Source organism: Neolamprologus brichardi, chromosome 15 (assembly GCF_056152115.1).
Source record: "Neolamprologus brichardi isolate AB-2024 chromosome 15, ASM5615211v1, whole genome shotgun sequence".
Classification (NCBI taxonomy): domain Eukaryota; kingdom Metazoa; phylum Chordata; class Actinopteri; order Cichliformes; family Cichlidae; genus Neolamprologus; species Neolamprologus brichardi.
This window is the reverse complement of record NC_142118.1, coordinates 13,950,271-13,978,244: the sequence shown is the minus strand read 5'-3', so window position 1 is coordinate 13,978,244 and position 27,974 is coordinate 13,950,271. Positions and strand designations below refer to the sequence as shown.

Genomic DNA, 27,974 nt, shown 5'->3' with positions numbered 1-27,974 from the left:
TGGGAGGACCAACCTTCATCTTCATGGAGCTGCTAAGACACCATGCCTGGGATTACCGTAATAACCCTAATATCACTAAAAAGCGCAGAGTCGCTGCTTTCAGGAACCTTTGCAATTATTTCAATCAAGCAAATGGTTCAGGAGTTACGGGAGTTGCAGATATTGAAAAGAGCGTTGCAAAACACCTGTCTGATGCCAGCGACAGGTTAGGTTTGAGAGAGTTAAAAGAACAGCAACAAATGGAACATGTAAAAATATGTAAAACCCAAATCCACCTATCAAAAGAATAACCTAACAGTTGTGTGTCTTTGATACAGACCCTCTTATTAGTAAATGCATCAAGTCGGCACAATAAGAGCTCTAATGAAAATGAGGCTCATTTCTTCTGGGGTGTCATGATAACCATGAATTGAGGATAACAAGACGGGATAAACGCCGTCACCAGTCTGTCACATGGCTAACACAGAGAGGAAAACAGTCTTACATTCCCATCCTGCAGCCCATTTAAAATCAAATTAACATGCATGACTTCGATCAGTTTGTGGAAACCTATGCAGGCTCCTGCAGAACACTCAAACAGCCAACAGCAAGATTCAAACCAGGAGTCTTTTTCCTGACTGGTGTCATTATCCAACACGACAGACATGAAGTGAAACTGTGATATCATGAAAGCCCTGTTATATAAGGACACAGCTGATGGCTAAAAAGTTTGCACTGAATACAGTATGTACTATTGTGTTCACAGGTTATGTAGTTCCCTGATGTAACAAACCAATTAATGCATTCTTAAAACATCATTGTATGTATTTCACTTATCAGATAAAGTGAAATAATGACGGTTTTTTGGGGGGAGGGGTTTCAGTGCATGTGTGGATACATCAGGTTACAACGTGTTACGTTTCACTTCTTTGTTTCCAAGAGTGTTTCTATGGCGATCGCATCGTCTCTGAGGCAAAATGAAACGCAGCATGTGTTCTGTCTCGAAATGCTTCCAGTCTTCTTGTAAATGTGGATGAAAAAGTAATGTCACTTCGAACTTACACATCCTCTTCACTGGTAGTCAAATTATTCAACAGTGCCATTTAAAGGGTGAACTTGACAGATTGCTTTAGTTGTTGTCCACCAGAAGGGATCATATTATATCCTCAAAGCTTGTCAGGTGACGTCCTTTTGTGGTAACTCTAAGTGATTAACAAAGATTACGTTATTTATATGAAAGGTTTTAAAATCTGTAAGAGTTTAAACTGAGGATCTAAGTGGTTGTCAAAACAGTTCTAGTAACTTACCTTGCAAGGTCACTGTGTCATGTTAATATATATTATTTATTGACATTTGCATTAACCCAAAAAGTGTGCTGAAATTAAATAGAAAACCTCAATTTTCCTTAGTAACACAGTTCTTTTCTCACAGGAGGGGAGGCCTGGCTGGAAGAGGCCTTTCAGGAAGTCAGTCAGCCACAGTGTCCTCCTGGGTAATATAATACTTTTGTTTGGCTTCAGCAATGTGAAAACAGATTTACTTTTCATAAAATTGAATACACAAATTCCACCTGGACTCCTTTGGATTACATCAGCTCTGGTCCTCCTCCATCTGAATCCTAAGTTGTAACATATCACAGATCTGAAAGTGAAACTATTTAATCATATCACCCACATTTTCCCTGAGAAGAAACCATTGTTCACTGTTAGCAAACACTATCAACATACAAAGCAGGCTAGAGTTTCCTTTCTATCACTCTCTGGTTGTTTACCCAGCTAACGTCCATATTTTTTATCTTGTAAATAGCTGAATCGCGGCTTGTTCTCTCCCAGTGGTGTTGCTTTATTGGGGAAAAAGTAACTGTCTCTATGGAAACTGGGGTAATGGCCGAGTAATCAGGCATGTGTTGATGAGTTGTGTCTGTGTGTTTGCACGAGAGCATGGTCACATGTTTGTGTTTCTGTCTTGGCGAGGGAGTAACCTCAGACAGACGCGTCAGACTGTGGAAAAATGGTCCTGTGGCTCCAGATGAAGCTATTTTAGTTTGAAAAATACAATAAGACACACACATGTCTGTATTATTTATATGAGTGTTGTTTTTTATTGTTTCTATGGATGCACCACACTTTTACTTTCCTGACAGGTTGGCAAAATCTTTCTTATGATTATTTTGGTTACTAGCAAATTGCTGCTCCTAGTTTGAATGGATGTGATGGGCTTGCTCTCGGAGCTATTGGGAAACTTTTAAAAGTGACGTGCAAACCGGAAATGGAGAAAGTTTGCCTTCAGCATAAAAGTTCTACCATAGTGCTGCAGTTTCAAAAAGCACATATTTTACTTTGAAGTTGAACTTTCCCTATTTCCACTAAGCGTCACTTTTACAAATTTTACAACTACACAGCTAATACCAGTAATAGACGACCATTACACAAACTGGCCAGTGTTATGTTTTTTAGGGGAGTTTTCTGGCTTTATTGTGAAGCACTCTGTGATTTTTATCTGTGAAACATGCTTTAGAAATCAGAGGCAGACAAATTTTAAACCATGTCCGCATGATGTCACATGAGAACCCTCAATAAACTGCTTTAATTGTATCTATTTTTATATAATTTTCTGAATTATATTGATGATTTTATTCTACATTAACAATAAAAAAATGAAAGACATTTTCATATTTGCAACTCTACAGAAAATCATAACCATCTCTTCCTTCTCCAGGTCTGTTTCACAACTTTTAGCTTGTTTTGGTTTTCAGTTTTAGTTTAATGCCAGCGCTGCTACATAGCGCATTCAGCCACAGGTCTAATTCTTGCTCTCAGTGGCTTGACACCAAAGCAATGTTAAAGGACAGACATTCTAAGAAAGGGACATGATGTTGAAAGACTTCTGAATTGAAAGGATACCGATAGGAGGACAGAAGATGATTGAAGTGTCACAGATGGAAAAGTAAAGTCAGTTAAATTTTCATTTGTCTTAAATTTGGTTCAGTTTTTATGTTTCAGTGAGCTATGATATGAAAGTTAACTTAAAAAATGCTTCGAAATGACTGACTGTAGCCGTTTCAAGATGCTGTTGTGTGATTAGACTTGCTTATAGAAAAACTTGGCACTAGAAGGAGTGGAAAGATGACTCCAGATTATTAATGATAAACACAGCGTCCCCTTAGAGAATGTATTTATAAGATGTTTTTCCTGTCCAGATTTTCAAAGCCTCCTCTCATCCTGGTGTCTTTGGACGGTTTCCGGGCAGCGTATCTGAAAGAACATGCGAGTCACATGCCTGTTATCAGCAAGTTACGTAAGTCAAAAACATCGCCTGTCTCACAGTTCTTTACGATTTACAGCTCATGGTAACAATGTGACTTTGTTACATTGCAGGAAATAATGGAACTACAACGCCGTACCTGAGGCCTGTTTATCCCACAAAGACCTTTCCCAACCACTACACCATTGTGACTGTGAGTGTTTTTTGTTCACTGAGAACTGACCAAACACTGTTGCCCAGCAAACCTGTTTGGTCAGTGATGATGAATAACTCATGTTGTGTAAGGATGTATTTGTAATTTGCAACTGTTTCAATGAACATTTTCAATGAGCAGTTTTGTGTGCAGTTTGAATGTGAAGTGACCAACCCAGTTACCTGGGGCACTTACAACAAAGCACGTTCAACATACCCACATGACATCACTGGTTATTCATTTCCCAGGGTTTCTTAATCTGCCAATAATCTAGCAGTGATTAAGAAACCCGGTGTATGGTCATATAAGACATGGTTTTTGTAGCATATGACAAGGGTGCAGATGGCATGTAGAGAAAACTACACACTAAGTAGCAACACAGTTGCTGCAGCCAAAGCCAGCAGCATGTAAGTCAGCATGATAGGAAAAGCACCTAGTAGTTACAGTTAGGCTACGTTCACACTGCAGGCGGAAGCGCATCAAATCCGATTTTTTTGACCCTATGCGACCCATATCCGATCATGGTATGACAGTGTGAGCGGCACAAATCCGATATTTTCAAATCCGATCTGGGTCACTTTCGTATGTGGTACTGAATCCGATAAATATCCGATATTTTAGAAGGCGACTGCTGTGAACGGTCATGTCACATTAAATCCGTCTTTTACGTCACTGACACAAGACAGACGCCAATTATCAGCGCCGGAGAAGACATCGCGAACGCTTACTGGCCATCCAGTGTAGATGTTAGTGAAACTGTTGGGAAGACAACGTGAACATTTTATTTGTACTGTATAATCTGCAGATTCTGACAGAAATCTGCAACTATCCTTTGAAGCACTGCTCCTCTCTAAAACAGCAATAAGGATAATTATTAGGTTATCTACATTATTATGTAAATAACAAAATAACTTAAAGCAAAAATTGGGAAACGTAAAGTCCGAAACAAGTCTTTATATTAAGGGCCATCAGTCAAACAATACTGTTTGGTCTAGATCTAAACAGAACAGTCTTCTTTTGCGCATGTGGGCCGCTTTGAGCGTTCACACTAGAGCGCGTTTCCTGTCGCATTTTATTTGTAGTGTGAACAAGCAGACAAAAAAATCGGATTTGATCAAAAAATTGAACTGAGCATTACGACCTGCAGTGTGAACGTAGCCTTAGAGTCCTGAATAAAGGTGTGAATGTGCGTTTAGTATGCCTCGGTTTCAGTGGTCAGTGAACTGAAAGGGATTATTCTCTATATATGTAAAGTGGGCATGAAACACTTGATGTATAAAGGCTAATTTACACTACCCCTGCTCTCAAAAACTGAAAAGATGTAACACTGTATGTGTAGCTGGATTTAAGAAACCTGTGATGTTGGAAAATGTCTGGATGTGTTGGGAAAAGACAGACTAGTTTAATGCATAAAATACAGCTGATTGATCTGAAGGCTCTCCTCCACACAGTGCTCATTCATAAAATGCTTTACAAACCCAAACATTACAGCTGGATTTTCCCATTTGAGTCCAGCTAGCCAAACAACAAAGAGGCAGTGAAAGTGAAAAGTATACATTTAGTTTTAACATAAAACTCATTGTTGCAGTCAGAGGCAGCACAAAAGTGATCACTTGAAACAGATTTTTAGTTTTAGTCACCTTGCTTTCCATTGAGTTATCGGTTCTGTCACTAGTTAGCTAACATAAACTAATGTAAGTCTATTGACACAAGAAACCAACCAATCCAGTGACGTTACGCTCTGTACTGAAAGATTATCGCACTAAACGTGTCTTAAAAATAGGATTTCTTAAATCCTGCTTCACAGACAGTTTTACATATGTGTCAGTTTTTGAGATGATGATGTAAATTGATAATGATGTAAATTAGCCTTTATACATGAAGTGTTTCATGTCCACTTTAAAGTTAGGAAAGAAAGCTATAAAAATAATATAGTTAATAGACGCATTCCAGGATTATACTTGTTTGTGAACACGGAAACCGTGACTAAGTAGCTATTGTTATTAAACTTTTTTCAGTTGTGCTTGAAGCCAAGTACTTAGGGCCTCACTCACAGAAGTCTAGACACTTCCACAGGATGGTAGGAATGGTTGAGACCTAATGGCTTACATTCGTACGGAGAACAACTCCAGCAAGACACTTATAACGTTGACTCCACCTTTATTGGTTGAAATCAGACACTGCAATTAAGATAAACTGCTGTGGTTACTTGTAATATTTGGGGTTGAAAGATGGTGAGAGAAGAGGTAATCACCTTTAAATCTCTGCAGCCACAGAATCAAAGCAGCTCATTGTGACTTGGTTTATCTTATCTCTGTTCCTGCAGGGTCTTTATCCCGAGTCTCATGGGATTGTGGACAACAAGATGTACGATGTGAAACGAAATGCTTTCTTCAGCTTGAAAACGGCTGAGAAAGTTTACCCCCAGTGGTATCAAGGAGAACCAGTAAGTGAATCTGTTGTGTAGAAAGGTGGTAAATTAGTACAGCAAAGCTCAGGCTCATAGAGGCCAAAAGTAAAACCTGCTAATAAGAAATCCCTTTTAAGGAAATTTAGGTTCTGTTGAACATGGCCAAAAAAATGTAGCTCTCGGGAATACTGTTTATTTCACACATCTGAGAATCCCAGTTAGACAGTGTTGTTCATAGTCTTGCAAAAGTCAGCGAACTAGTCATGTGTTAGAAATAGAAATACTGTGCTCATCACAATGTAATGTGCTTTCTATGAACGACACAAGTCAGTGAGTCAAGTTTGACTGCTGAGAATCGGTTTTCCCTGTAAGGAGTTTCTTGATTATAATTATGGATTGAGCTCGTGCTAAGTGACAGCTTGTGAGGGCTGCGTGTGGTGCTTGTTTAGATGCTTTGTGGTTTTCATTTAAACGAGAGGCCTCTTAAATCTCATTTCTCAAGTGTGTGACAAAGTGCTCTTCTTGAAATTACACAATGCAGCTGCCATATGGCTTTTCAGGAGGGAAGGAGAGATGGATGACCCCTGTCAAGCAATTTAGTCTGTAGGAATGAATTCTTTCATAATGACTTTTGAACCAATACAGCTAAGTGCATCAGCCAAATGTTTAGGAGACAGCTGCATAACTAATACATCTACCTGCAGATCTAATGGGTATTCATTTAGAATAAAATCCTACTCTTAGGTTGCCTTCTGACTTGACAGGGCTGTGAGGGATTACGCTTTTAGCTCGATGTACTAAACACTGAACAATTTTCTACTGCAACTCACTCAGAATAAAGTCTAGATGGCACTCTGTTCTCCTCCTCCTTTCTTTTAATTTCTTTCATTTTTTCATTTCTCTATCTCACCTAACTTCTCTCGTCAGGTCTGGCTCACGGCCATGTATCAGAAGCTGAAATCAGCAACTTTCTTCTGGCCAGGCTCTGATGTCGCCATCAATGGCACCTTCCCAAGTTTTTACAAGATGTATAACAAGTAAGAGCAATGCCACGCAAGCTTCTGATTCAATGCCAATGAAGTGTAAAATGTAGCTCAATGCAGTGCTGTATTGATGCTTTCATAAATGACATTTGTCCCACAGGTCTGTTGCATTTGAGAAGAGAGTGTCAACACTGCTTGACTGGCTCGATTTACCTGAGGGAGAAAGGTTCATGTTCATCTTTATGATAACAAAGATGATGTCGTAAGTTCCCATAAGGAAACTCTCTATATCACTCGTAACTGTTGGCTTTCTGTCTTTAGACCTGACTTCTACACTTTATACCTGGATGAACCTGATTCAACAGGACATTACTATGGGCCAGAAAGTACGCAGGTGAGTTATTTGCCTGCATTAACAAGACGGTTATTGATTACCTAAAAGAATTACTAAGTAAAAGAAGGGAACATCATTAGAGGAAAGCTCTGTGTGGAAAATTTGTGTGCTGACGGTGTTCGTCAGCTGACTGAGCATGCCTTACAATCACGGGTTCACTCAGTTGTATAATGTATGCCTGGGGTTTCAGTTAATATGCTCCTGCTAGTGTAAATTGGTCCTGGTGAGCAGCAAATTAAGCACAAAATGAAGAAGAAAAAAGTGTTTAACTGCTTTAACTAGGATAAACACATTTATAGGATTAGGATTCAACTTTATGGTCATTACACATGTGTATTTACAGGGTAAGAAAATACAGTTTGCATCTAAGTGCAAGAGTAGTAAGTGCAATAAGAGCAATTATATACAGATAAGCAGAGAGCTACTAAATGTATGGATATACTGATATATACAGATAAGGGTAGTATAAATGGTGGAATAGTTATGAACAGACTATGTACAGAGAGACCAAATATACAGATGAACTACAGACAAATGTACTGTTGCATACAGATATACAGATGATCTGTATAGCATACAGATGCTGTATATTGCTATACAGACGGGCAGATATACAGATGAACAAATATACAGATTTTACCACATTGTATCCATGAAATCCGGCCAAGCTCAGGATTAGGGCACCAACTGAAAACTGTTCCTCAACTGAGGGAACTCGACGCTGATGTGAACAATGGATTGTTTGGTAGGACATCTGCACTAAAGGGAGTTTGTCCATAACAAACTGTTTGGGCAGAAGGGTGTTAGTGAGTGTGCTGATTGCATTTGGTTTTGTTTGGTTTTTTTGGAACTGTATGTCTTGTCTTGTTCAACAGTTTAAGGAGAAGCTAAGTTGCTAGCTGACCAACCACCTGATTCTGGCATCTGTCCTGAATGACTCCTTGATGCCTTTTAAGTGTGGTGTTTTTGGAACGTAGGCCCTTGGGATAAAATCAGGATGCTGTGGAGTGATTACGACTCTCTCAGCTGAATTAAAACCTTTTTAGCACCTCTTTGGTGAGATGGAAGTGGTGGTTGGTGAAAGGGAGGTCTACTCAGCTCTGCTTACTGCTGCCTGCACAACGAAGGACCTGTAATGCTGTTTTTCCATTTTCATTTATTTATAGTTATTTTATTCCACTGAAAGTATTAAGTCAAACCTCTTCAAATAGTCAAGATCGTCTCTTATGGTAACAAATCTGTTAGTTAGTTCATTTTGCTGGGTAAATATTTATCTAAAGCACATTGTTGATAGGGCGTTTGCATGGCAAAAGCACAGTGATTCTCAGTGTTGTTGTTCCAGTCATGGTAACATTTTAACTCTGTTAGAACTTGAACTTCTGTTATTCATTTAGATCGTTTGGGCCTTGGAAAAGGTGGACAGGATTCTGGGCATGCTGATGGATGGCCTAAAAGCAAAAAACCTGCACGATTGTGTCAACATAATAGTCGCATCTGACCACGGTGAGATAAATACCAACTCTCCACAGCTGGGATACAGTTTACATGGGATGACTGAGACAGAAAATTACCGGTTTACTGAAACTGAAATACACTTTAAAAGAAATGAAGCATTATCTTATTTTTAGCTAGCAGATGGCTTAATTTCTAATGGAAATACTGAAAACGACTGATTCACTGAAGTGTTAGCTAAAATACAAATGGGCATATTTTGAGCATTTTTGAGGAACTGAGCAGTATATTGCAAATGGAACTCAAAATAGCCAGGCTTTCTTTCCATTCGCTCACATAAAGGGGCATTCCACATGCTTCTTATTCCAATTAGTGACGTCATCAGCTGATGATGATAACATGGAGACCGAAATATAGCAGAAATGTAACACTTCTGCAATTTGACAAGCAATTAGTCCTGCAAGAAAACATAAATCTTAGGATCTGAAACACAAAATAGTCAAATAAACATTTTGATTCCAGTTAATTATTTTATCACTGAGAGCATCCTCGGTGCTCCTGTTCATTTCAAAGATGACTGCTGCACATTAGAGCTCTGAAACCTTAAACTGGATACCTTAAAACATTAAATGTTACTGTTACACACCCTAATAAGGAGACTTGGAAATTGTTTTAATTTGTTGGCAGTTCAAAGTGAAATTATTTTGAGTCTTGATGTCAGTTTGTCAGTTAGTGTACCTGCTGTCGGTAAGAATGGAGACCACTGCCACTGAGGAACTGAATAAAGAAGTCATGTGCATGTTAACTAAGTAAAATGTTCTCAGTATTAGAGAAAGAGGTTTCTTTGGATGGCTGGAGACCAGATGTTTAGCCCTGTAATTACACACTCAAGATCAGTGTGTTGGAGTGGATGTGGCTCAGGGCGATGCCCAGATATCCTCATCTAAGACATTACTTCCAAGAGAAGAAGTACATTTTCTAAAATCCATGAACAGATTTTGTTCTTCATTAAAGGTTTAGGTTCATATCATTTACAAGAGAAGATGTTAATTTTAACTTTAGTATTTGGTAGTTCCTAGCTTGGCAAGGCAAGAAACAAGCAATTAGCTGGAGTGCTCATGTCACACCTGAAGACATTGCCAACACATGTTGCACTGTCATTTTAAATATCACGTCCTGCATGCACTGCAAACTTAATCCCTAGAAATGAATGGAAAAGTACGCCACAAATCTTCCCCTTTTATTGAGGAAAGCTTTAAACTTTGTATTTCCGAGGAATTGCAAACTTTTGTAGCTTTTATACAACATTAAACAGTTCGTAAGCATTATAAGGTTTTGATTAAGAACTTCTTCTGGTGCCTTTCTCTGTGTCATTTGTTGCCCTGCTGAAGACAACCTAGTGAAATGACTTCTTTTCAACAGGCATGGAGAGTGCTTCATGTGAAAGGGCATCATATGTGTCAGATTTCCAGAAAGACACCTCTGGTTTCACTGTAATCCAAGGCCCAGCTGCTCGCATCAGACCAAGTCGCCTCCCACAGGATTACTCTTCCTGTGAGTTCCTGTTTAAAAACACCAGAATTCCCTTGTTCTCAGATTTATATCATTACTCTGTGCCACTTTGTAGGAGATTAGCATGCCTGACTTGGTACTGTGTTTCTTTTTTCAGTTGACTATGAGGGCCTGGTGAAGAACTTGTCGGTATGCGAAATATTCGCTTGTATTCATAAGAAGAATGAAAGATTATCTGCTTGCTTGGAAAGTCAAACAGTCCCATTCTCTCTCTGTTGTGTGTTGATTCTCCTTGTCTGTGTCCATTTTGAAGTGCAGGACCGTTGACCAGCCAATGAGGCCGTACCTCAAAGAAAACCTTCCCAAAAGAATGCACTTCGCTAAAAACAGCCGCATAGAGAGGGGTCACCTCTACATGAAGTCAGGCTGGCAAGCAGCACTGTAAGTAAACAATCAGTGATACTCTCTTTAATTTTTAATGTGTTAGTTCATCAGGTTGGGCTGCATGAAAACCTTTTATTAGTCCTATTAAAGGCTTAGTTTAGTGCTAGATTCTAACCTAATTAAGTTAACATTTTTGTTTACAGGCATGTAATCTGTGCATTTTGGTTTAACGACTTCATTTTCAAACTTAACAAACTGTATGTAAAATTAAATCATAGAAATCTCATGGCCATGTAAACCTCCTGTCGTAAAGTAACACGTCATGCTGACCTGCATCTAGATCATTCTGCTGTCGATGAGTCTGAGAATACAAGCATATATGTTAAGTTGTAACTACAACTTTCATGTCTCTACTAAACATCTCTGAACTACCTTTGTGTATATTCGCCTACATGCAGCCTCAATATGTAGGTGCGATGTTTTGACTCGTATTATTATTATATTATTTTATAAAACAGAATGTTTTTTATTGTTTCCCTTTTTAGCTTAGCAGAGCTGTTTTTTAAGAAACAAGCTGACATATATTATATATCTTTATTTTTATTTTTTGCTGATGCTTCCTTGAATGTAATTTGTGCAATCATCCAAAAATGCTGGCAGACACAATTACAGTTACACCTAAAAGGGAAGTATGTTTAGTGACTTCCAGAATTTATTTTGTTCCGTGTTTTTTCCCTCAGATAAATTTTATTTTCTCTCCTCAGTAAACGCAGTGATATCAAGTATTGCACTGGCGGATTCCACGGCTCTGATAACCTTTTCACCAACATGCAGGTCAGAGGAATTTAATTAAAAGGTGTGTGTGTGTGTGTGTGTGTGTGTGTGTGTGTGTGTGTGTGATATTCACCAAAACTTATCTAGGGTTACTTATATCAGTTGAAGTGAGTGCCAAGTGTTTATGTCACTTTTGAATTATGAACATTAACTCTTCTTCATCTCATTCTCTCTCATAGGTTTTTAACCAGAAACAGTTAAAAACTCAACAAATGATTTGGCATAGTCAGTTTAATATACCAATTTTAAGTTACTAAAAATTAAAAATGTGTACTTTGCACATCTAATCGACATCTAAATGTGTTAAGTAGAAGTAAAAGCAAAACGTTGTTGGTTAAGTAGTGGAGTGAATTACAGATACCTGAAAAAAATCAATTTAAATGCACAAAAAAAGAATTAGTGCTTTGTTACTCGCCATTTCTGCTAGTTATGCAGTGAGACAGACAAAAAAGAAGCATGAACAGGAAGTGTAATATCTCTGACTAACCATAACTGTCCTTCCTCACACACAGATGTGAATGTTCCATAACGTTTTGTCTGCGATAGATCAGTGTTAATAGCACCAGTCAGATCATTTTGTACGATCACTTGGCCACAATACCCAGAAAGATAAAGAGTTGTGTCAGAGATGTCCTTGTAACAGTGGGTTTTCCCATTTTAATCATCGCATAATACCTCACACATATCTTACGATGTTTTGACACACATGTTTGGATAATCAAGTCATGCTATGTGTTTGCAATTGTAGAAAAAGAAACTATCTTGTTATATTCTGCTGTTTGCTCAAAAATATTAGATTTGTTCTGGATTTCTTTTATAAGTAATGTTCGAGCTTTTGTGACTACATATACTGATCACAGCTAAGAATTAGTCCAACATGATCTTTATACTGTAGTTTGTTTATGGAAATAAAAAAATAGGATATATTATTTTAATCAGTGAGCTTTAAATATGCATATAGACGGATTTTTGAACAGAAGGAAGGTTTAAAGCACTGTCATCTTTGAAAATGAACCATTCGGCTTGCTATGTGTGCTCGCTTCAAAGCTTGTACATCTGGAAAAGCACCATCAGTCCTGAAAGTTATATACAGGTTTTAGACTAACATCTGCTCTCATTCCCATGACATCGTTTTCAAGAAAGGGCTTCTATATTTCAGAAAGATGGTTTTGAATTACATACCACAGCTATTACAGAATAAAGCACGATGTAATGTCTTAATAGATGAGCTTTAAAAAAACTCTGGGTGCTGAACTGATCTGCCTGTAGTCCAGAACTTCACCGGTTAAAAAAAAACTTGGGCACATCGTGAAACAAATATACGACAAAGAAGAATCAGGACTGTTGAGCAGCTAGAATCCTATATCAGTCAAGAAATGGACAATGTTTTTCTTCCGAAAGTCCAACAGCTGGTGTCCTCAGTTTCCAGATGTTTATGAACTGTTGTTAAAAGAAGAGCAGATGCTACACAGCGGTAAACACGGCCCTGCCCTAGCATGTTTTCTCACAGATTCTGGAATTAGGCTTGTACTTGTAGTGAAACAAATCTAAAGGAAACATATGCATTAGGTATGTCTAGACCCGGACCTAAGTACCGTAATTACATTTTGTGTGGATTTCTCTCCACCTACACAATCAACTTTTGACTGAGTTTGTTTTAATTGAGAAAGGTGTTTCTGTCTGCCACCTTAATGTCAGTCTTTATGGTATTTTTGTCTATGCTTCCGGCCGTGGTTTACACTGGAATTTGACTCAGTATAATTAGCTTACAAGACTGCAGACTGATCTAAAAAAAGGGTCGAGAAAAGTCAACTTTTGTGTAAGCGGTTGCCGGCCTGCCTGCGCACAGCTAGGGAAAGTTGCAAACTGCCCTTGAAATAGATCACAGGCAAATATCTGTGAATCCATCCATGGCTTTCCTAGAATTGAAACCCTTCACTTCTGAGGTTACGTAAGGTCATTTTACTGTTTTAGTTCCTTTCAAATATTTATGCGTTATCTAATCAAAGCGTTCAGTGTTCAGTGATTTCTTTTTGTTGTACAAAAACAATTTAAACGTAGGTTTTAAGTTGATAAACTGTCAAACTGTAGATCATATAGTTCAATATACGCACTTTTTTATTTTATAGGCTGCAGAGAAATTAATGAAAGTCTTACCTGGTTTTTTGTTTGTTTGCTTGTCTCCATCAGGCAATCTTCATTGGCTACGGTCCAGCATTTAAACACAGCACAGTTGTGCCAACTTTTGAGAACATTGAATTATATAACCTCATGTGTGGTAAGTTATATTGTTCCTTCACACTGCTCACTACACATTCTTCTCCTGTCCTGTAACGAAGCCTAATATTTTTTCTTTATTGTTTCTTTTTCGTTAGACATATTCGCTCATTGACTTTCATGCTGAGAGCTAAATGAGAACATCTATTTTACTCTTGTACCCTGAAGTTTTGTTAGCCTTTTGAGGTTGCCAGGCGAGCTGAGGAGACTACAAGAATTACTGATCAAAGCCGAGAACTAGTCCACCCCACAAACCTTTAAATTGATACCATAGTCTTAAACTGCAGGAGATATAATGTTTCAATCAGTGAGCTCTAAACATGCTCATAGGCTGACTTTCTGTCTAAGATAAGCATGCTGCAGCTACAAATTTAGCAGATAAATGTGACACTAGCAGCAATGGCTTGAGCTCGGGGCATTTGCTGAATGTGTAACTATTTCTGCAGTGACATAATTAGTTTCCATCGCTTCATCATATGAATCACGTCCACAAGACACAGTCAAGTCATCTGATTTCATTTTTATTACCTTGCCTAACATAGTTTACTAACCCCATAATTCACCAAATTTATAAAAACAGCTGCTTATTTTTAAAAGATAAGTTAACACACTTGAGAAGAGGAAGCAGGTGTGCTTCATCTGCACTGAGTTTCAGGTCTGTGTTTTACTTCCAAAATAAAGAAGTGTTAGAAAAAAGAAAACCATATCTACCATGCTGACGAAAAGATAGAGTAACCCGGTTATTTCAATACTCTAAGTCAGAATCAAACTGAACACACAACCATACGGTGTATGACAGCTACAGTAGTGGCTCTGTAGGTCAAAATAGAATAGGCTGTTTGTTCATCTTCCATTAATTCAGGCAGTATCAATTAAAAAAATAGAATTTAGGCAGATTTACTCTTTGCTAGTGTATTTTTTTAACATAATAATAAACTGACTATTAAGGCTCGCTCTCTTTGAAACAAATGCAAATTTGTATAAGTCGCTGAACTCTTATATTTGTACTGTGTGATAACTTTGGTAAAGATTTGGTGTTCTTGAAACCGTGACTCTTCTTTTAATTTCAAATACACTGACATGTTGTCTTATTTGATGTGTCCTATTCATTTAGTTAATCATTTTCAACTCTTATCAAACAGATCTTCTTGGCATTCGTCCTTCTCCAAACAACGGGACCCACGGTAGTCTGAACCACCTCCTGAAGCACCCCATCCATAATCCAGTTCTCCCAGCACAGCTCTCCCACGACATCCCCTGTGACTCTAATGACTTCTTCCCCTCTGACAACCTGCAGTGCACTTGTGAATCCCTAACCACAGAAATGGTATGTGCAAACCAGATTTATTTTTGGCCTCTGGATGCAAATGTCAAGAATGAAATATATTTACAACTAGAGTGAAATGTTATGAATTTTTTAAAGCCATTTATGGGACCCACTGAATGTTTTCTAATAGGTTTAAAGACCCTAAGATTATTGTCAACCTACTAGATGGATGGGCACAAATATTTCTTTGACTAGATAGCTATGGACCAGTGCCTGGCCAACATTTAAATTAGTCTAAAACTTATTTTTATATGAAATATTCTTTCTGTCAGTAAACTCCCATTAAACTATACAAAGATCTGCCAAACATCTGTTTTTTGGGGGGTTTTTTGCGTTCTGTTTTTACAGATCGTAGTTGTGTGCAGTTACATGCATATGCATTGGTTAGATTTGAGACTCTTCTCCGTGTTTTTCAGCTGATGAGTGCTTTGTGGTGGTAGATAACTGGGACATGTGGGCCTTTTACTAGAGTCATGATTTCAAAGAGTTTTGTAAATACACAGAACAGCTCATCACTCCTACATCACAAGATCATGTAACACACATTCAGGCTTATTTTGGGACTAGTTTCTATCCACAGTGGCATTGCTGTAGACTTTTAGGTGGTTATATTTGGTGCTTCGCTTAATCATTCTTTGTGTGCACAGCGAAAAATGAGAATTCTCCAGGAGAGAACACAGCAGAGCTCGGGGACATGACTATAACTGCAGTTGCATGTTCTATGAAGCTAACATATGATGTTGTTTCATCTTTGACTGTGCTAAATGAAGTCTTGTGTTTGGATTATATTGCTGTATAACAGCTTTTAGAGCAATAGAATTGTTTTAAACCTGCTTGCAGAAAAATTGAAAAAAGCTGGATTGAAGGTCATCAGAGAAATAAAAGTATCTAGCCCTCCTAATACTAGACTTTTCCAGCAATGGACAAACTATTTTCCAGAGTATTGATTGGTGTGTAGATGTTGGCTGGAAAACCCAGAGTTAGCCTTGAATTTACTTCACTGAGCCCCATATCATGATCAATAATACAGGCCTCTGGTGTGCGCCGGATTTATGTTTTTTTATTCGTAGTTTGTGGCAGTGGTTAGCACTTGGTCTCTTCTGATGAAGTTCATTAACACATAGTGAAGTGCATGGAGTAATAGAAGTACTACTATCCTACTCTCAAAGTAGAGAAGCTGGGATATGTACAAAAAATGAACTTTAAAAAATGCATTGACATCAGAGCTTTATATACTGAATACGTGGTTAAATTATGTTAGCTATTTCTAACACAATCATGCTAACACGATGAATTTCTTTTCAGGTGGAACAAATGAACAGAAATTTATTGGCATTGAGCTCAAGTGAGAATCATTTCACTTTTCTTTGCACATGTGGTGGTTTTAGAGATGCTTCTGTCTGATACACATTACACATTTTCTCTTCAGGTGAGAAATCCAGCTTGCGTCGCCTCCACGAACCTTTTGGCATCCCTCGAGTCATCCAATCAGGTGCCACATTTTGTCTACTGCACCACTTAAACTACCTCAGCGGATACAGCAAAGACCGGCTCATGCCCCTCTGGGTATCCTATACCATTCCACCTCTGGTGAGTCCGCTGGCTGGAGCTTTTATCTCTAAACATAGCCCGTAGAGTTGAGTCGTCCCGGCTATATTTCTTCTGTGGTTATGGTTTGGCAGCAGATTGCACAGAGTTGTTTAGTATCTGAATCCCTTTTCTGAGCAGCTGTTACTCATCTTCTCTGCTCATGTTGGTTCAAGTCTCTCTTGTCTTTGTCACTATGTGGTTGAGCTCTAGTGTAAATTATGACCTCAAGCGGAGTGATGCATTCCCGGGAGACTTGAGACTATTACTGTACTGTCTGAATCATGGTGCAAGAGAGGAAGTAGCCATTGAAGCTCTATCTAAACAATAGAAGTAAAACAGAGAATCTTATTGTACCATCTGTATTTTTTCCCTCATACTGCAGATTGTTTTGTGACTGAGCACTATTATCTTCATCACACTTGTAAACCTACACAGAACTTCAGTTTGCAGCTTGTCAAAGCTAAGCATTTCCATGAAAAGCTAGCTTTAAGCTAGTTTGCCTATTATAAAAAAAAAGGACAATGTGACTAAGATATCGTCCAAGATGTTTCCTGGACAGAGTCGTAATGTTTAGTATTTTATGACAAAGAGGAATAATAGTAAAAAATTAAAGGGCAAAAAAAAATGGTTTTACATGCAATTAAATATTAATTTGCTGTTCATTTATTATAGATACTTACACAAGTTCACATCTGTGGCCCTGGCCTCTAGCTTAATGCAAGATCTCATTTAAAATTCCTTTTATCTGCCTCTTGGGGAAAAAAAACCCTTTTTCCACAAGTATATTGTATATGTTTTAACCCACGAGCTGTTCATACAGGCGCTGACACTATATGTTACTTTAATCTCAGTAAAGAGTAAAACATCTCCACAGTTTAGTCCTTTTTGTCACTTTGATTTGATTGACTTATTGCCCATTTTATGTCTAAACATTGGCATTTAACCAAATAATTCTTACAGCTTAGATGGGCTGGAAAACTAGAAAAAAATAAAAAATAGAAAATATTTTCATTGTACTCGTGCTGATTTGTCTTTGGGGTGAGGCCAGACCACTTTGGGGGATTGCCCAGATTTTTTGCATGCGGTTTAAAAACACAAAAGTGCATCTTTATGTAGACATGGTGTAAACGGTATGTGTTTCAAAGCGGGGCAGCACGGTGGAGCAGTGGTTAACGCTGTTGCCTTACAGCAAGAAGGTGCCGAGTTTGTGTGGAGTTTGCATGTTCTCCCATGTTTGGTTCTCTCTGGGTGTTCCAGCTTCCTCGCACAGTCCAAAGACATGCAGATGGCAATCTGTCCAGAGTGAATCATGTCGTCCCCTGCGACATTGAATTGAAAAGGTGGAAGAGGATGGATATTTTAAAGCTGCTCTTTTTTCTGGGAAATAGAAATACCCAAAAATGTCTTTCTTTCATTGTTTCTATTTAGCACTCTATTCTTTGAAATTATATAAATGTTTTGCATATCTGGTTCCAAAATGATATAACCCTTGGTGCTACCAAGAATTTAAGAGGAAACAAATGTGTCTTTTTTTCCCCTCTGTGACAGAGGATGGAAGTGATTTATTGGTTTGGGGGGTTTTTTTGGGAGCTGTGCGCACAGAATCAGAGCAATGCCCTTGTTGACCTATATACACATGGAGAGCAAAAACCAAGCCAAACCATCTTACACAACACTCGCGTTTTAGTCTGGACTCCCACTTATACTGTCAACACTGACTGATCCTCGCTCTCTCTACCTCTTACTCTCTCTCTCAGACAAGAGTGCAACCTCTGAGCCCAGCGTTGGAGGCGTGTGTCCGTGCTGACGTACGCATCCCAGCAAACAACAGCCAGCAGTGTCTGCGCTACAAAGACAACTCTGATCTTGCCTATGGCCTGCTGCATCCCCCCAGTGAGTGTTTGTGTTTGTGAACCTGCATGTGTGTGGTATTGAGGGAGACAGTTCATCCCATCTCAGTCTGTGTTGAAGTCAGGTCGACATGTTTCAGAGCGCATTTTCACATACAGAGCAAACATATGCTTCACAGCTGCGTGAGAGAAAAGCATCCACTTCCTCTTGAGTGACACTCTGCGGATTGAATGTTTATTTATCTGTTTCTGTATATCTGTCTTTTGTTCAGAGATAAGAATACACAAAGTTTGTGGTAGATTTTTCAGGGTTAACAGAAAAAGCTGGCCAAAATGAAACCTTTGATCTGCCTCTGGTTCTGGTAGAAAGTGAGCACAGCGATAGCAGTGATAGCAGATTAATTCATCAATTAATTTCTCTTGAGTGAATTAATGTAGCAACCTTTTAATGTGAATGACTTTCACTTTTTCTGGAGATAAGACACAGTCATTAGCACTGTCGCCTCACAACAGTTCAGACCTCCTGGTCCTCCAGTTTTCCACTACAGTCTAAAGACCTGCTCATTAGGCTAATTGGTGGTTCTAAATTGACTGTATGTTTGTCAGTGTGTGGTTCTCTTGCTATCTGCAGTAGCACTGTAACAGGCTGGTAACCATTCAGGGTGCTATTGCCTTTTGCAGTTCTTACACGACCCTTCGTGTTGTGTTTAAGTGTTTGGAACGTGGAATCAATGTGGATGTTAGAAAGGTGACGTGTAGTATTTTACTGATCAGTGCTTAAACAAGTCTTAAACACAATCTGTTTTAGCTGTGTTGTTATCTGGGCAAACCAATACCAGTACAAACAAGAGCACACAAGAGGGTACAGCTCCCCCTAAAGGGCAAGGGCTATACCAAAACTTTGATATTTTATGATGTTCTTCTTACATGCTGAGTGATCAGTCTGTTTTTTTGCTTCTTGGTTTTTTGTATTTTGTTGTTTTTCACGAGGAGGGGTGGGACCTTTCAACTATGACTTTGCAGCATTACAAACCAAAATTGTGTATTTTATTATCTGTAGCCATATGATTGGAGCAGAATTGTCTGAAACCTTGAGATTTTAAGAAATATTAGTGGAAAATTTGGAAAATTTTAAGAAATTTTCCAAGGTCAACTTTGACCTTGAATGCTAACAATGAAGGTCAATGTCAAATGCTTAGCCAACCTAGCTAATCCTTTCCCCCAGGCCTAGTTTGTAGGTGGGCTGGAGCCTATCATAACTGCCATGGTACACCCTGAACAGGTCACCAGTCTGTCGCAGGGCTAAAATCCTACAATTAACCAAATACCAACTTTCATTGCCATGTGTCTGAGTCAGCGATCCTGGAAGCTCCTGCCGACTTTTACGCCAGCTTTCCAAGCATGAGAAAAAACAATTTCAGATTCTTCTGACACCACATCAATGTGATTATTAAAATTAAAATAAGTCACAGGACATGTAATAAAGAAGCCCTAAATCTGCCTGCATTCAACTCCACTAATTTGTAAATGTTTTTCTCAGCCAGTAAATCGCTATGCTTTAGTTTCACAGTAGACGCATCAGTCTTCACAACATGTAATCTAAGTTTTAATCCATAGCCAAATTCCATGCCCAGCAAATTCAGTTTGTCTTAACCTCTCATTTCCTCTATAGATCTGAGTGCCAATATTTCAGACTCTCTAATCACGAGCAACATGGCACCGATGTTCCCTGCATTTAAAGGTGAGTCAGTTGTTTATTTGTTTCTAACTTTCCAGCTGCAGCCAGACCGGTAAAAAGACCAGCAGTGATTCACAAGTTCAACATTTCTTAAAAGATCTGTCACAACTGAATGAGTCGGCTTAACAGCTCTCTGGATCTTTGAGACAGGCTCGATTTTGTTAAATGGGTCAGACACTCAAGTTTTCAGACAGCAGGTATTGCGGTTTGCCAGTTTCCATTGCTTCAAATTATCCTGAGTTGCTTGAAAGCCGACAGCAAGCTATACTTTATCCCATCCCAAGTCCAGAGATCTAACTGATGTAATTATGTGGGACTTTGCCGCCCTAATTTACTTGAGCTTGTTCTGTAAAACACAATCAAAGGTTTAGTTAGTGGAACAGTTCCAGGGTTAGTTTCCCTGCTTGCATGCTGTGTGTTTCCCTTACAGCAGGATTCAGCAGAAAGTCAGTATGTTTGTAAAGTGACTCACCACACTGTGCTCCACAAAGGAGCGCATATAGGTTCTTCAGTCAAGGATCTGTGCAGGTTTGCTTTCATACTTCATCCTTTATGTAGAGATGACTTAAATGGGCTGGATTACATGATTATGAAGCCTGAACTTGCTCTCGGTGTACTTTACAGCATTACAAAATCATCTGTCATATGTGAAAGAATATGTACATCCATGGTGGTCTGGTAATTTCACTCTGTGTTTAGTTAGCCAACCCAGAACTGTTGAAACCTGTAGATTGTGCTGGGTGATTAAGATATTGCAGAACTGAGTTTTATCCTGACAACAAGCTGCAGAAAAGTTTCCACTGTGGTGACTTGTACTGTTACTGGAAATTTCGCTCGCTACTTTGCCAGAATGTTTATCAGCTGGGAGATGCTGCCCCCTGGTGGCTGAGTACTGTCTTTGCATGAGTGAGACGGGAGGAAAACATGAAGGAAGACCAGACAAACACTTTAGCATGTGTTGCATGCAGGGGAAAAAAGCAAAATAAAGTGATGTTTCTGTACAACACAGTGCAGCACTTAAAGCTTTTTTTGTGTGTATTTTCTCAGCTGTTTGGACGCATTTCCATGACGTCTTCCTCCCAAAATATTCACAACAGCTGAACGGAGTCAACGTCATGAGCGGGCCAATATTCGATAAAGACTATGATGGACACGTCGATGAATTAAAAAAGATATCAGGGTAAGACAGAAGCAAAATAACATTTACTGTTGCTACACTGTGCAGTAAAGTCCTTTGGTTGTCAGAAGCTGCATATTTTTATGTTGACAGTTTAATGGTCTGATTAAATCCAGCCTTTTTCATTTATTGTGCTTTACAGCTGCTTATTAGGTGTTATTAAAAAAAGACTTAAGTGGTGACTCACTTTCAAAAGTCTCCATTTGGCCTTGACGTAAATGTCAGTTGATCAAAAAAAAACTTTTCCAAAGAAAACAGCAACTTCAGTTTCGTTTTGAAGTTAGTTCTTAAGGAAGTAACTGTGTTGCAAAAATGCTTATGTAGACATTTCCATTTATTCCTCTAGCAGACACAGCAGGTCTGAAGAAAATCAAGAAAGGATTTCTAATAGTGAGAACATTAGTACAATATTCATCTTCACACATGAACAACAATTTTGATTTTTGTAGACATTTCCTGAGTGAGGTGCATGTGAGCAATGTGTTACAAATCCATATTCTAATGAGGGCACACACATATAAAGTGTGTTATGTTATTTAACTGTGGATGCTTCTGGACACAGTTTGCACTTTACCATCATGTTCTTGTCCTTCTGCACAATAAAAATTAAATTAATCGCCACTAATCAGAAGTTGAAGAGCCCACTATTTATTTTTACTTCACCCTCCAAGCGATTTAGGTCAGGTTCAGGTAGCTGAAGTGCAGGAAAAGGACACCTTTGGTTTGTTTTTGGCCTTTTTTCCTATTTCTGTTTTGTTTTTTTCTACTTTTTTCACCAGTCATGCAGACATATGAAGAACAAGCAAACAAACAAAGCAGAAAAATGTAATTTGATTACAGATTAAATGCAGATTAGTGCTCTACTTTAGAACGAGTTACACCCAACACCACTAATTAGTCATTTTCCAGCTTCCTACTAAAAAATGATCATTCTGTTTCCTGCCTGAGGCAGCTCCCTCACCCAAACCAAACTGAGTTTCACTGTTGTGTCCTCAAACTGAGAACATTCACCAGACATTTAATGTTTATATGGATCCACACAGCAAAAGTATTAACAAATAATTATATAAAATGTCAGAAAGCCATCGTAAGATAAACCAGTACTCAGATAAAATGTAAGAAACGCAGCACATAGTTCATGTGTAAAACTGACTATCAGTGTCCAGGCAGCTGAGCACACTCAATTAGATGAGATCTGATGGGGAATTCTAAAGTGATGCAATACCTGTGCTGCTGTAGACATTAATTTCCAGGATTTACAAACTACATTCAGGCTTTATCCAGACTAAAGTTTTGATGTTAAAATGCAATCTATTACATAAACATCCCTGGTAGTTTTGGTAGAACATTTGCACATGGCTTAACTCAAGCTCTGCCCTTCCTGCCTCCTGTCTAAAGGAAGGCCAAACAAAATATCCTAGCTTATAAGTCCACTGGAACGCATCTGAAAATGAAGATTGCATGACTGTTTGTGTACACCAGGAATGCCTCCTGCATGTAATGGTGCATTAGCTGTTAGCATTGAACACAAGGTCAGTAATCCCTCTGAGCTGTTATTTAATGTTAAACTAATCGGGTATTCTTTTTCTTCCGCAGAAGGGTTTGTGATAAGAGAATGATAATTTCGGAGGAGGATATGTAGTGACTGATAAGCAAATGTGGGTTTCAAACGTCTCCAGTTTTTTCTCTTCCAAACTAAGAAATAGTTGTAGAGTTTCAGAAAATAAAGAAACAGTGTAGACTCTTAAAAGTTGTGTTTTTTATATATATATAACAAAATATGTATATGCATTGTTTTGGCCATATGCTTAAGTTACTGAATTTTTTATCTATATGTCTCAGTATATGCATATTATACCTAATGTGTAAAGGCTGATGCGCTCATTTTGGACATTAGCTTTGTGCACTGGTTCAATACACCCCACCCTCACTCCACCCAACCCCCCAGTGATATTAATTTAAGTGCATAAATGAACTCATTGCATCGTTTTTGTTTGAATTAAAGAATTGATGCAGCCTTCACATGCACAATTATGCAAAAACTCAAAAGACCTTGAGAAAGTGTTTGAGAAACCCTCAATGTAACCCATGAGTGAGTTACATTGAGGGTTTCTCATGGCTCACGCAGTAACACACGTTGCAGACGAACTAAATTTGGCTATTCCCCTTTAATAGCTCTCAGTTTTTGCTTAAATACGTCATGCTGGCTGGAACATGTGATGTCATATACTCCTATACTCAGATCAAGATTTGGAAACAATGAGAGTTGAATGAAGTTTGGTGGGTTGCTTTGTGACTGTTTGTTAAACAACATGCAGACAATTCTTAAGAAGTCTTGAGCACTTGAGTTGAAGCCAGTTCATCCAAAAAGGCTTCTTGAGAAAGATTCCTTCAGTTTTCAAATAAAAGGTGAAATGTCCTTCAGAACCTAAAAAGGTCAGAGATGTGAATCTCCCATTCCACCACATCATAAAGGTGCTTTACTCCATTGAAATCTGATGACTGTGGAGGCCATTTGAGTATGATGAACTCAAGGTGATGATCAGGAAACCAGTTTGAGTTGATCTGCTGGAAGCAGCCAACAGAAGATAGTACACTGTGATCATAAAGGGATGGATATGGTCTGCAACAATACTCGGGTAGGCTGTGGTGTTTAAACATTGTTCAGTTGCAGCTCATTCTCACGCGCAACGCGTAATATACTGACGAATTGTCACGTCCCGAAGCGTTCCATGGGAACGCAAAAGGTGACCTTCTGCATTCCTATGCTACGCGCCGGATTGTGGATGAAATTGAATAGACCGACGCTCCCGCAGTAACACACGTTCCAGCCGTGTATTCCAGCCCTAATCATAACCTTATCCCTAACGTTCACCACCACCTTAATCGTGTTAGATTAAAGTAAAATACACGTACATGTGTAGATTCATTCCAAACGGTTCTCCTATTTCTAATATTTCCGAACTCGTAATATAAGGGTGGCCGAAAACATAATATACCGACGATTTGTCACCTAGCGTAAAATGTTATGCTTTGGGAGTGAGAACTTCTGTCAGTTGATACTCAAAGTGTGCCAAAAAATATCCCCCTTCATCATTACACCGCCAAGACACTGAACTGTTGAAATGAAGTAAGATGGACCCATCCTTCCATGTTTTTTATGCCAAAATCTATTCAGATGCAAAATGAGAGAAATCGGACTTAAAATACACCCGATGGTTATTTTTTAACCTGAGGCTTTATAACTGAGGTATTCAATTTTTCCATTGCAGCACTTTGATTACGTGTGATCTCTCATCTCTGCAGGAACAAGGCTCCCATCCCGACACATTTCTTTGTTATCCTGACCAGCTGCGGGGACTCGACCTTTGGCCCTCTGAACTGTGCAGGTCCACTCCAGGCCAGGTCCTTCATCATGCCCCACAGGCCCGACCACACAGAGAGCTGTGCTGTGAGTAACACCATTCGTCCCACATGTTTCTGCACAGTCTATTTCAGTCTGCCTCTGTGGAAACCTGCTGTCAGACCCTTCTTGATACTGCATCATTTTAATATACGCCTCCCCCACTTTCTGCTTTTCTTCAGAATGGGACGGACTTGACGTGGGTGGAAGACTGGCTGAAGCTCCACACCGCTCGAGTGCGAGACATCGAGCTCCTTACCGGACTCAGCTTCTACCACGACAGGTTATCAGTGGAAGAGACGCTGCGGATGAAGACATTTCTCCACACTTATTAAACTCACAGACTTTATCAAGTGAAGCTTTAACTGGCAGAGGAAGCCATATTGGTGTGCAGATGTCTGCCCACGTGGACAAACGGTTAACCCGATAACTGCGGGTTTAACAGATGCTTTACTTATAGACTTCCCTCATTTCAGACTGAACTCATTCTTAAGCTCCATCCATTATTTGAAGTGACATTTTTAAAAGACATTTGTATTGATTTTGATTGTGCACAAAAAAAATTAATAAGTAAATAATGAATGGAGCTTAAAGACGCCATCACATCGAATAAAATGATTCCAAAGTATTTCCGGGTTCCCCTTTCCAGATTGGAAAACTGGAATAAAACTAAAGGGAAAAGAGAGTTTTTATTGATGGAAGAACTGTTTATGTTGAGTGAAGCTTGCCACACATCAGGGGAGCTGCCTGCAGCAGCTGGAAAAACATCTAGCATGAATACGTTTTGCCCTTCTTTTTTTATATGTGTTTCTTTTCTTTTTACACCCATTGGTATTTTTTGTCTTTTGTAAAATGAATGAATTATTCAGCTTTTAAATGTGCGCCTATGCTGTATGCTTGGAAGGATTACTGTATGAGACACGTTTGAGCCAGTCTGGGCTCAGACACGTAAAAGCCTTCTCTTTGTCCAACACAGAGAGACATAAAGCAACTGCAAAGAACACTGAAAGCAAAGTTTACGTTTAGCAAGGGTCCCTGGTGTTGTATACTAAAATAGCTGTTAAATATATCACAGGTCATGTGAACTGTGTAGTGTGCGGTCTTGTGGTTAACACATTCGCATAGTCACAAGCTAGCACCGGTCCCAAGCCCAGATAAAGGGTATCCAGCATAAAATCTTTGCCAAATTAAACATGGCGATCCATCCACCCTGGCGAGGCTTTTATAAGAGAGCAGCCTGATGTATCTTCTCCTAGAAGCAGCAGATGTGAAGCTGTAATAACTGTTGATCACGTGAGGCAGCTGTAACCCTGAACAATCAAGACTTCAGAAAATCGATCTCCTACAAGAGTCCTTGATGATCATGAGTGTAACTTACACCTCACGGGGGTAAAGCAAGTCTGGTGAAAGCTGTAATGTTTAAGGATCATTCGAGTAAACTGCTTTTTATTATTATTCTGGTGCTCGGTGTTGGTGGTAAACAGAAATTACTGATGTTTTTTCTTCTTCACAGATAAGAAAAATTCAGATCTGGAGAATTATTTAAGATTATTTTGTTTCTATTCTGTCTTTTTTCAGACTCTTTCTGGTTGTTTTGTGTCTTTCGTTCCATTTTGTAACCTCATTGAAGTGATTTTACATCCCTGTTGTCATTTTGTTCCTCCGCAGCCATTTGGTGATTTTTTCCTGGGAAGATGAATTTTCAGGCAGCTGCTAAACTTCAGTGTTTAGTTGGAGATGAAGAGAAGCTGTGTGAGCTCAGTTCATTAATCCGTCCGTGACTGTGTGGATCAGCAAAATCATTATTCAGTCTTTTTCATCTTCGCGTACTGCTCGTATATGAAGTCATATAGATTTCATGTATACCAAGCCTTTTCTATTGGTTGCTGCAGTTTTTCACACATGAAAAATTTCATATAAAAAACAAACTTCCACATTGAGCTTGTGACTTGTTTCCTTTTGTTTATGACCTTTTATCAGCCAAGATTTAATTTGCACAAATCACTTTCGCTTCACACGATTGCAGTTAAAGCGTCATGTAGAACGAGGGAAGCAGCAGTTGCTCTTCAAGTCTCCTTCAGGTTGAAGCAGTACATGTACATGTGAAAAGGAAGGAAGCCGTGCTCTGTACGTTACCCTATGTGCTTAAAGTCTGCCACTTCCTCAGGCTGACCACTCCGGCAGCGCAAGAAGCCAGAAGGTAAGATCTTGCAGCTTTCAGCTCTGCACCTCGTAAACTCTGAGGTGACCCAATTCTCATGTCAGAAAACCTGAGCCTACTTTGCATTTGAGGTTGTTGCAAGGCTGGTGCAGTTGTCACAATACTTTTCTCAAGTGTCGGTTGATGGTTTGGCAAGAAGAGGGTACAAGTTGTCTCACTGCATCTTTAGTGATTGAGAAAGAAAAAAGAGTTTTGTTGTGTGAAATCTTTCTGTGAAGTCCGCCATTCAGTTGTTGAATTGCTGAGCTGGCTGAATAAGGTCTACTGACTGTGCATGCTCTTCTTATCATGATCAATCTGTATGACTTCAAATGTTTTATTACTTCATCTGGCATTCATATTTTCAAGTGTAATTTGAGTCAGTGGTTTCTTTATTTTAACTCTTATATGAAAGTTTTCAAATCCGGCTCAAACTGAAGCAACGTTTTTTTAGTTGCTGTGATGAACTGCATGAAGATGATAAGTTTCGTTTAAATATACACGCAGCTCGATAACATGCACCTAATTTCCTGGAAAGTATTTTGGGAGTCTGTGTCACCTCACAGCAAGGTTTTGTGACGTGAGCGAGTTTTGTTAGATGGGTCATTTTTAAAAATGTGTACCTGACATAGTTTCTGTTGTCAGTCACTGTGGGTTGCAAGCATGAAAAGGCAGCTGTGAGGTTTTTATTTGGAATTCACTTGCTGCGGACGCTTCTGGCTTTAAGGCCAGAGTTTGCATCAAGGTTATTATCGTTAACGAAAACTAACGAAATAACGAAAACTAGAAGTGAAAAAACATTTTCGTTAACGGAAATAAAAATAAAAACAAAAAAAGGAAAACTAACTAAAACTATAATGAGTGTTCACAAAACTAACTAAAATTAACTGAATTTATAGCAAAAATGTGTTTAGTTTTCATTGATGTGTGCGTGTCATACAAGAGTCAAGGGTGAAAATCAAGTTTAGTTTCCATATTTTTTTCTTGCTGTCTAATTATGCCAGCAG

At 38.8% G+C, this 27,974-nt stretch overlaps 1 protein-coding gene across 2 annotated transcripts in view; it reads left to right on the top strand.

The window, feature by feature from the left end:
* Positions 1–26,696, top strand: part of enpp1 (ectonucleotide pyrophosphatase/phosphodiesterase 1) — a 34,156-nt gene extending 7,460 nt beyond the window's left edge. Inside the window, exons 3-23 of one of the 2 annotated variants that reach the window (XM_006792572.3) lie at positions 1,411–1,471; positions 3,179–3,276; positions 3,357–3,436; positions 5,763–5,882; positions 6,774–6,883; positions 6,990–7,055; positions 7,151–7,223; positions 8,618–8,726; positions 10,098–10,229; positions 10,345–10,376; positions 10,501–10,628; positions 11,336–11,405; positions 13,596–13,683; positions 14,825–15,009; positions 16,315–16,354; positions 16,439–16,599; positions 18,357–18,492; positions 20,122–20,190; positions 21,235–21,367; positions 24,671–24,815; positions 24,950–26,696. In XM_006792572.3, coding sequence (XP_006792635.2) covers positions 1,411–1,471; positions 3,179–3,276; positions 3,357–3,436; positions 5,763–5,882; positions 6,774–6,883; positions 6,990–7,055; positions 7,151–7,223; positions 8,618–8,726; positions 10,098–10,229; positions 10,345–10,376; positions 10,501–10,628; positions 11,336–11,405; positions 13,596–13,683; positions 14,825–15,009; positions 16,315–16,354; positions 16,439–16,599; positions 18,357–18,492; positions 20,122–20,190; positions 21,235–21,367; positions 24,671–24,815; positions 24,950–25,102 — 2,189 coding nt within the window. In that variant the 3' untranslated portion in view covers positions 25,103–26,696. Of the gene's footprint in view, positions 1–1,410; positions 1,472–2,629; positions 2,931–3,178; positions 3,277–3,356; positions 3,437–5,762; positions 5,883–6,773; positions 6,884–6,989; positions 7,056–7,150; positions 7,224–8,617; positions 8,727–10,097; positions 10,230–10,344; positions 10,377–10,500; positions 10,629–11,335; positions 11,406–13,595; positions 13,684–14,824; positions 15,010–16,314; positions 16,355–16,438; positions 16,600–18,356; positions 18,493–20,121; positions 20,191–21,234; positions 21,368–24,670; positions 24,816–24,949 lie in introns of those variants that run through there. The other variant, XM_006792573.3, reaches the window with a different exon arrangement.
* The last annotated feature ends 1,278 nt before the right edge of the window (positions 26,697–27,974 follow it).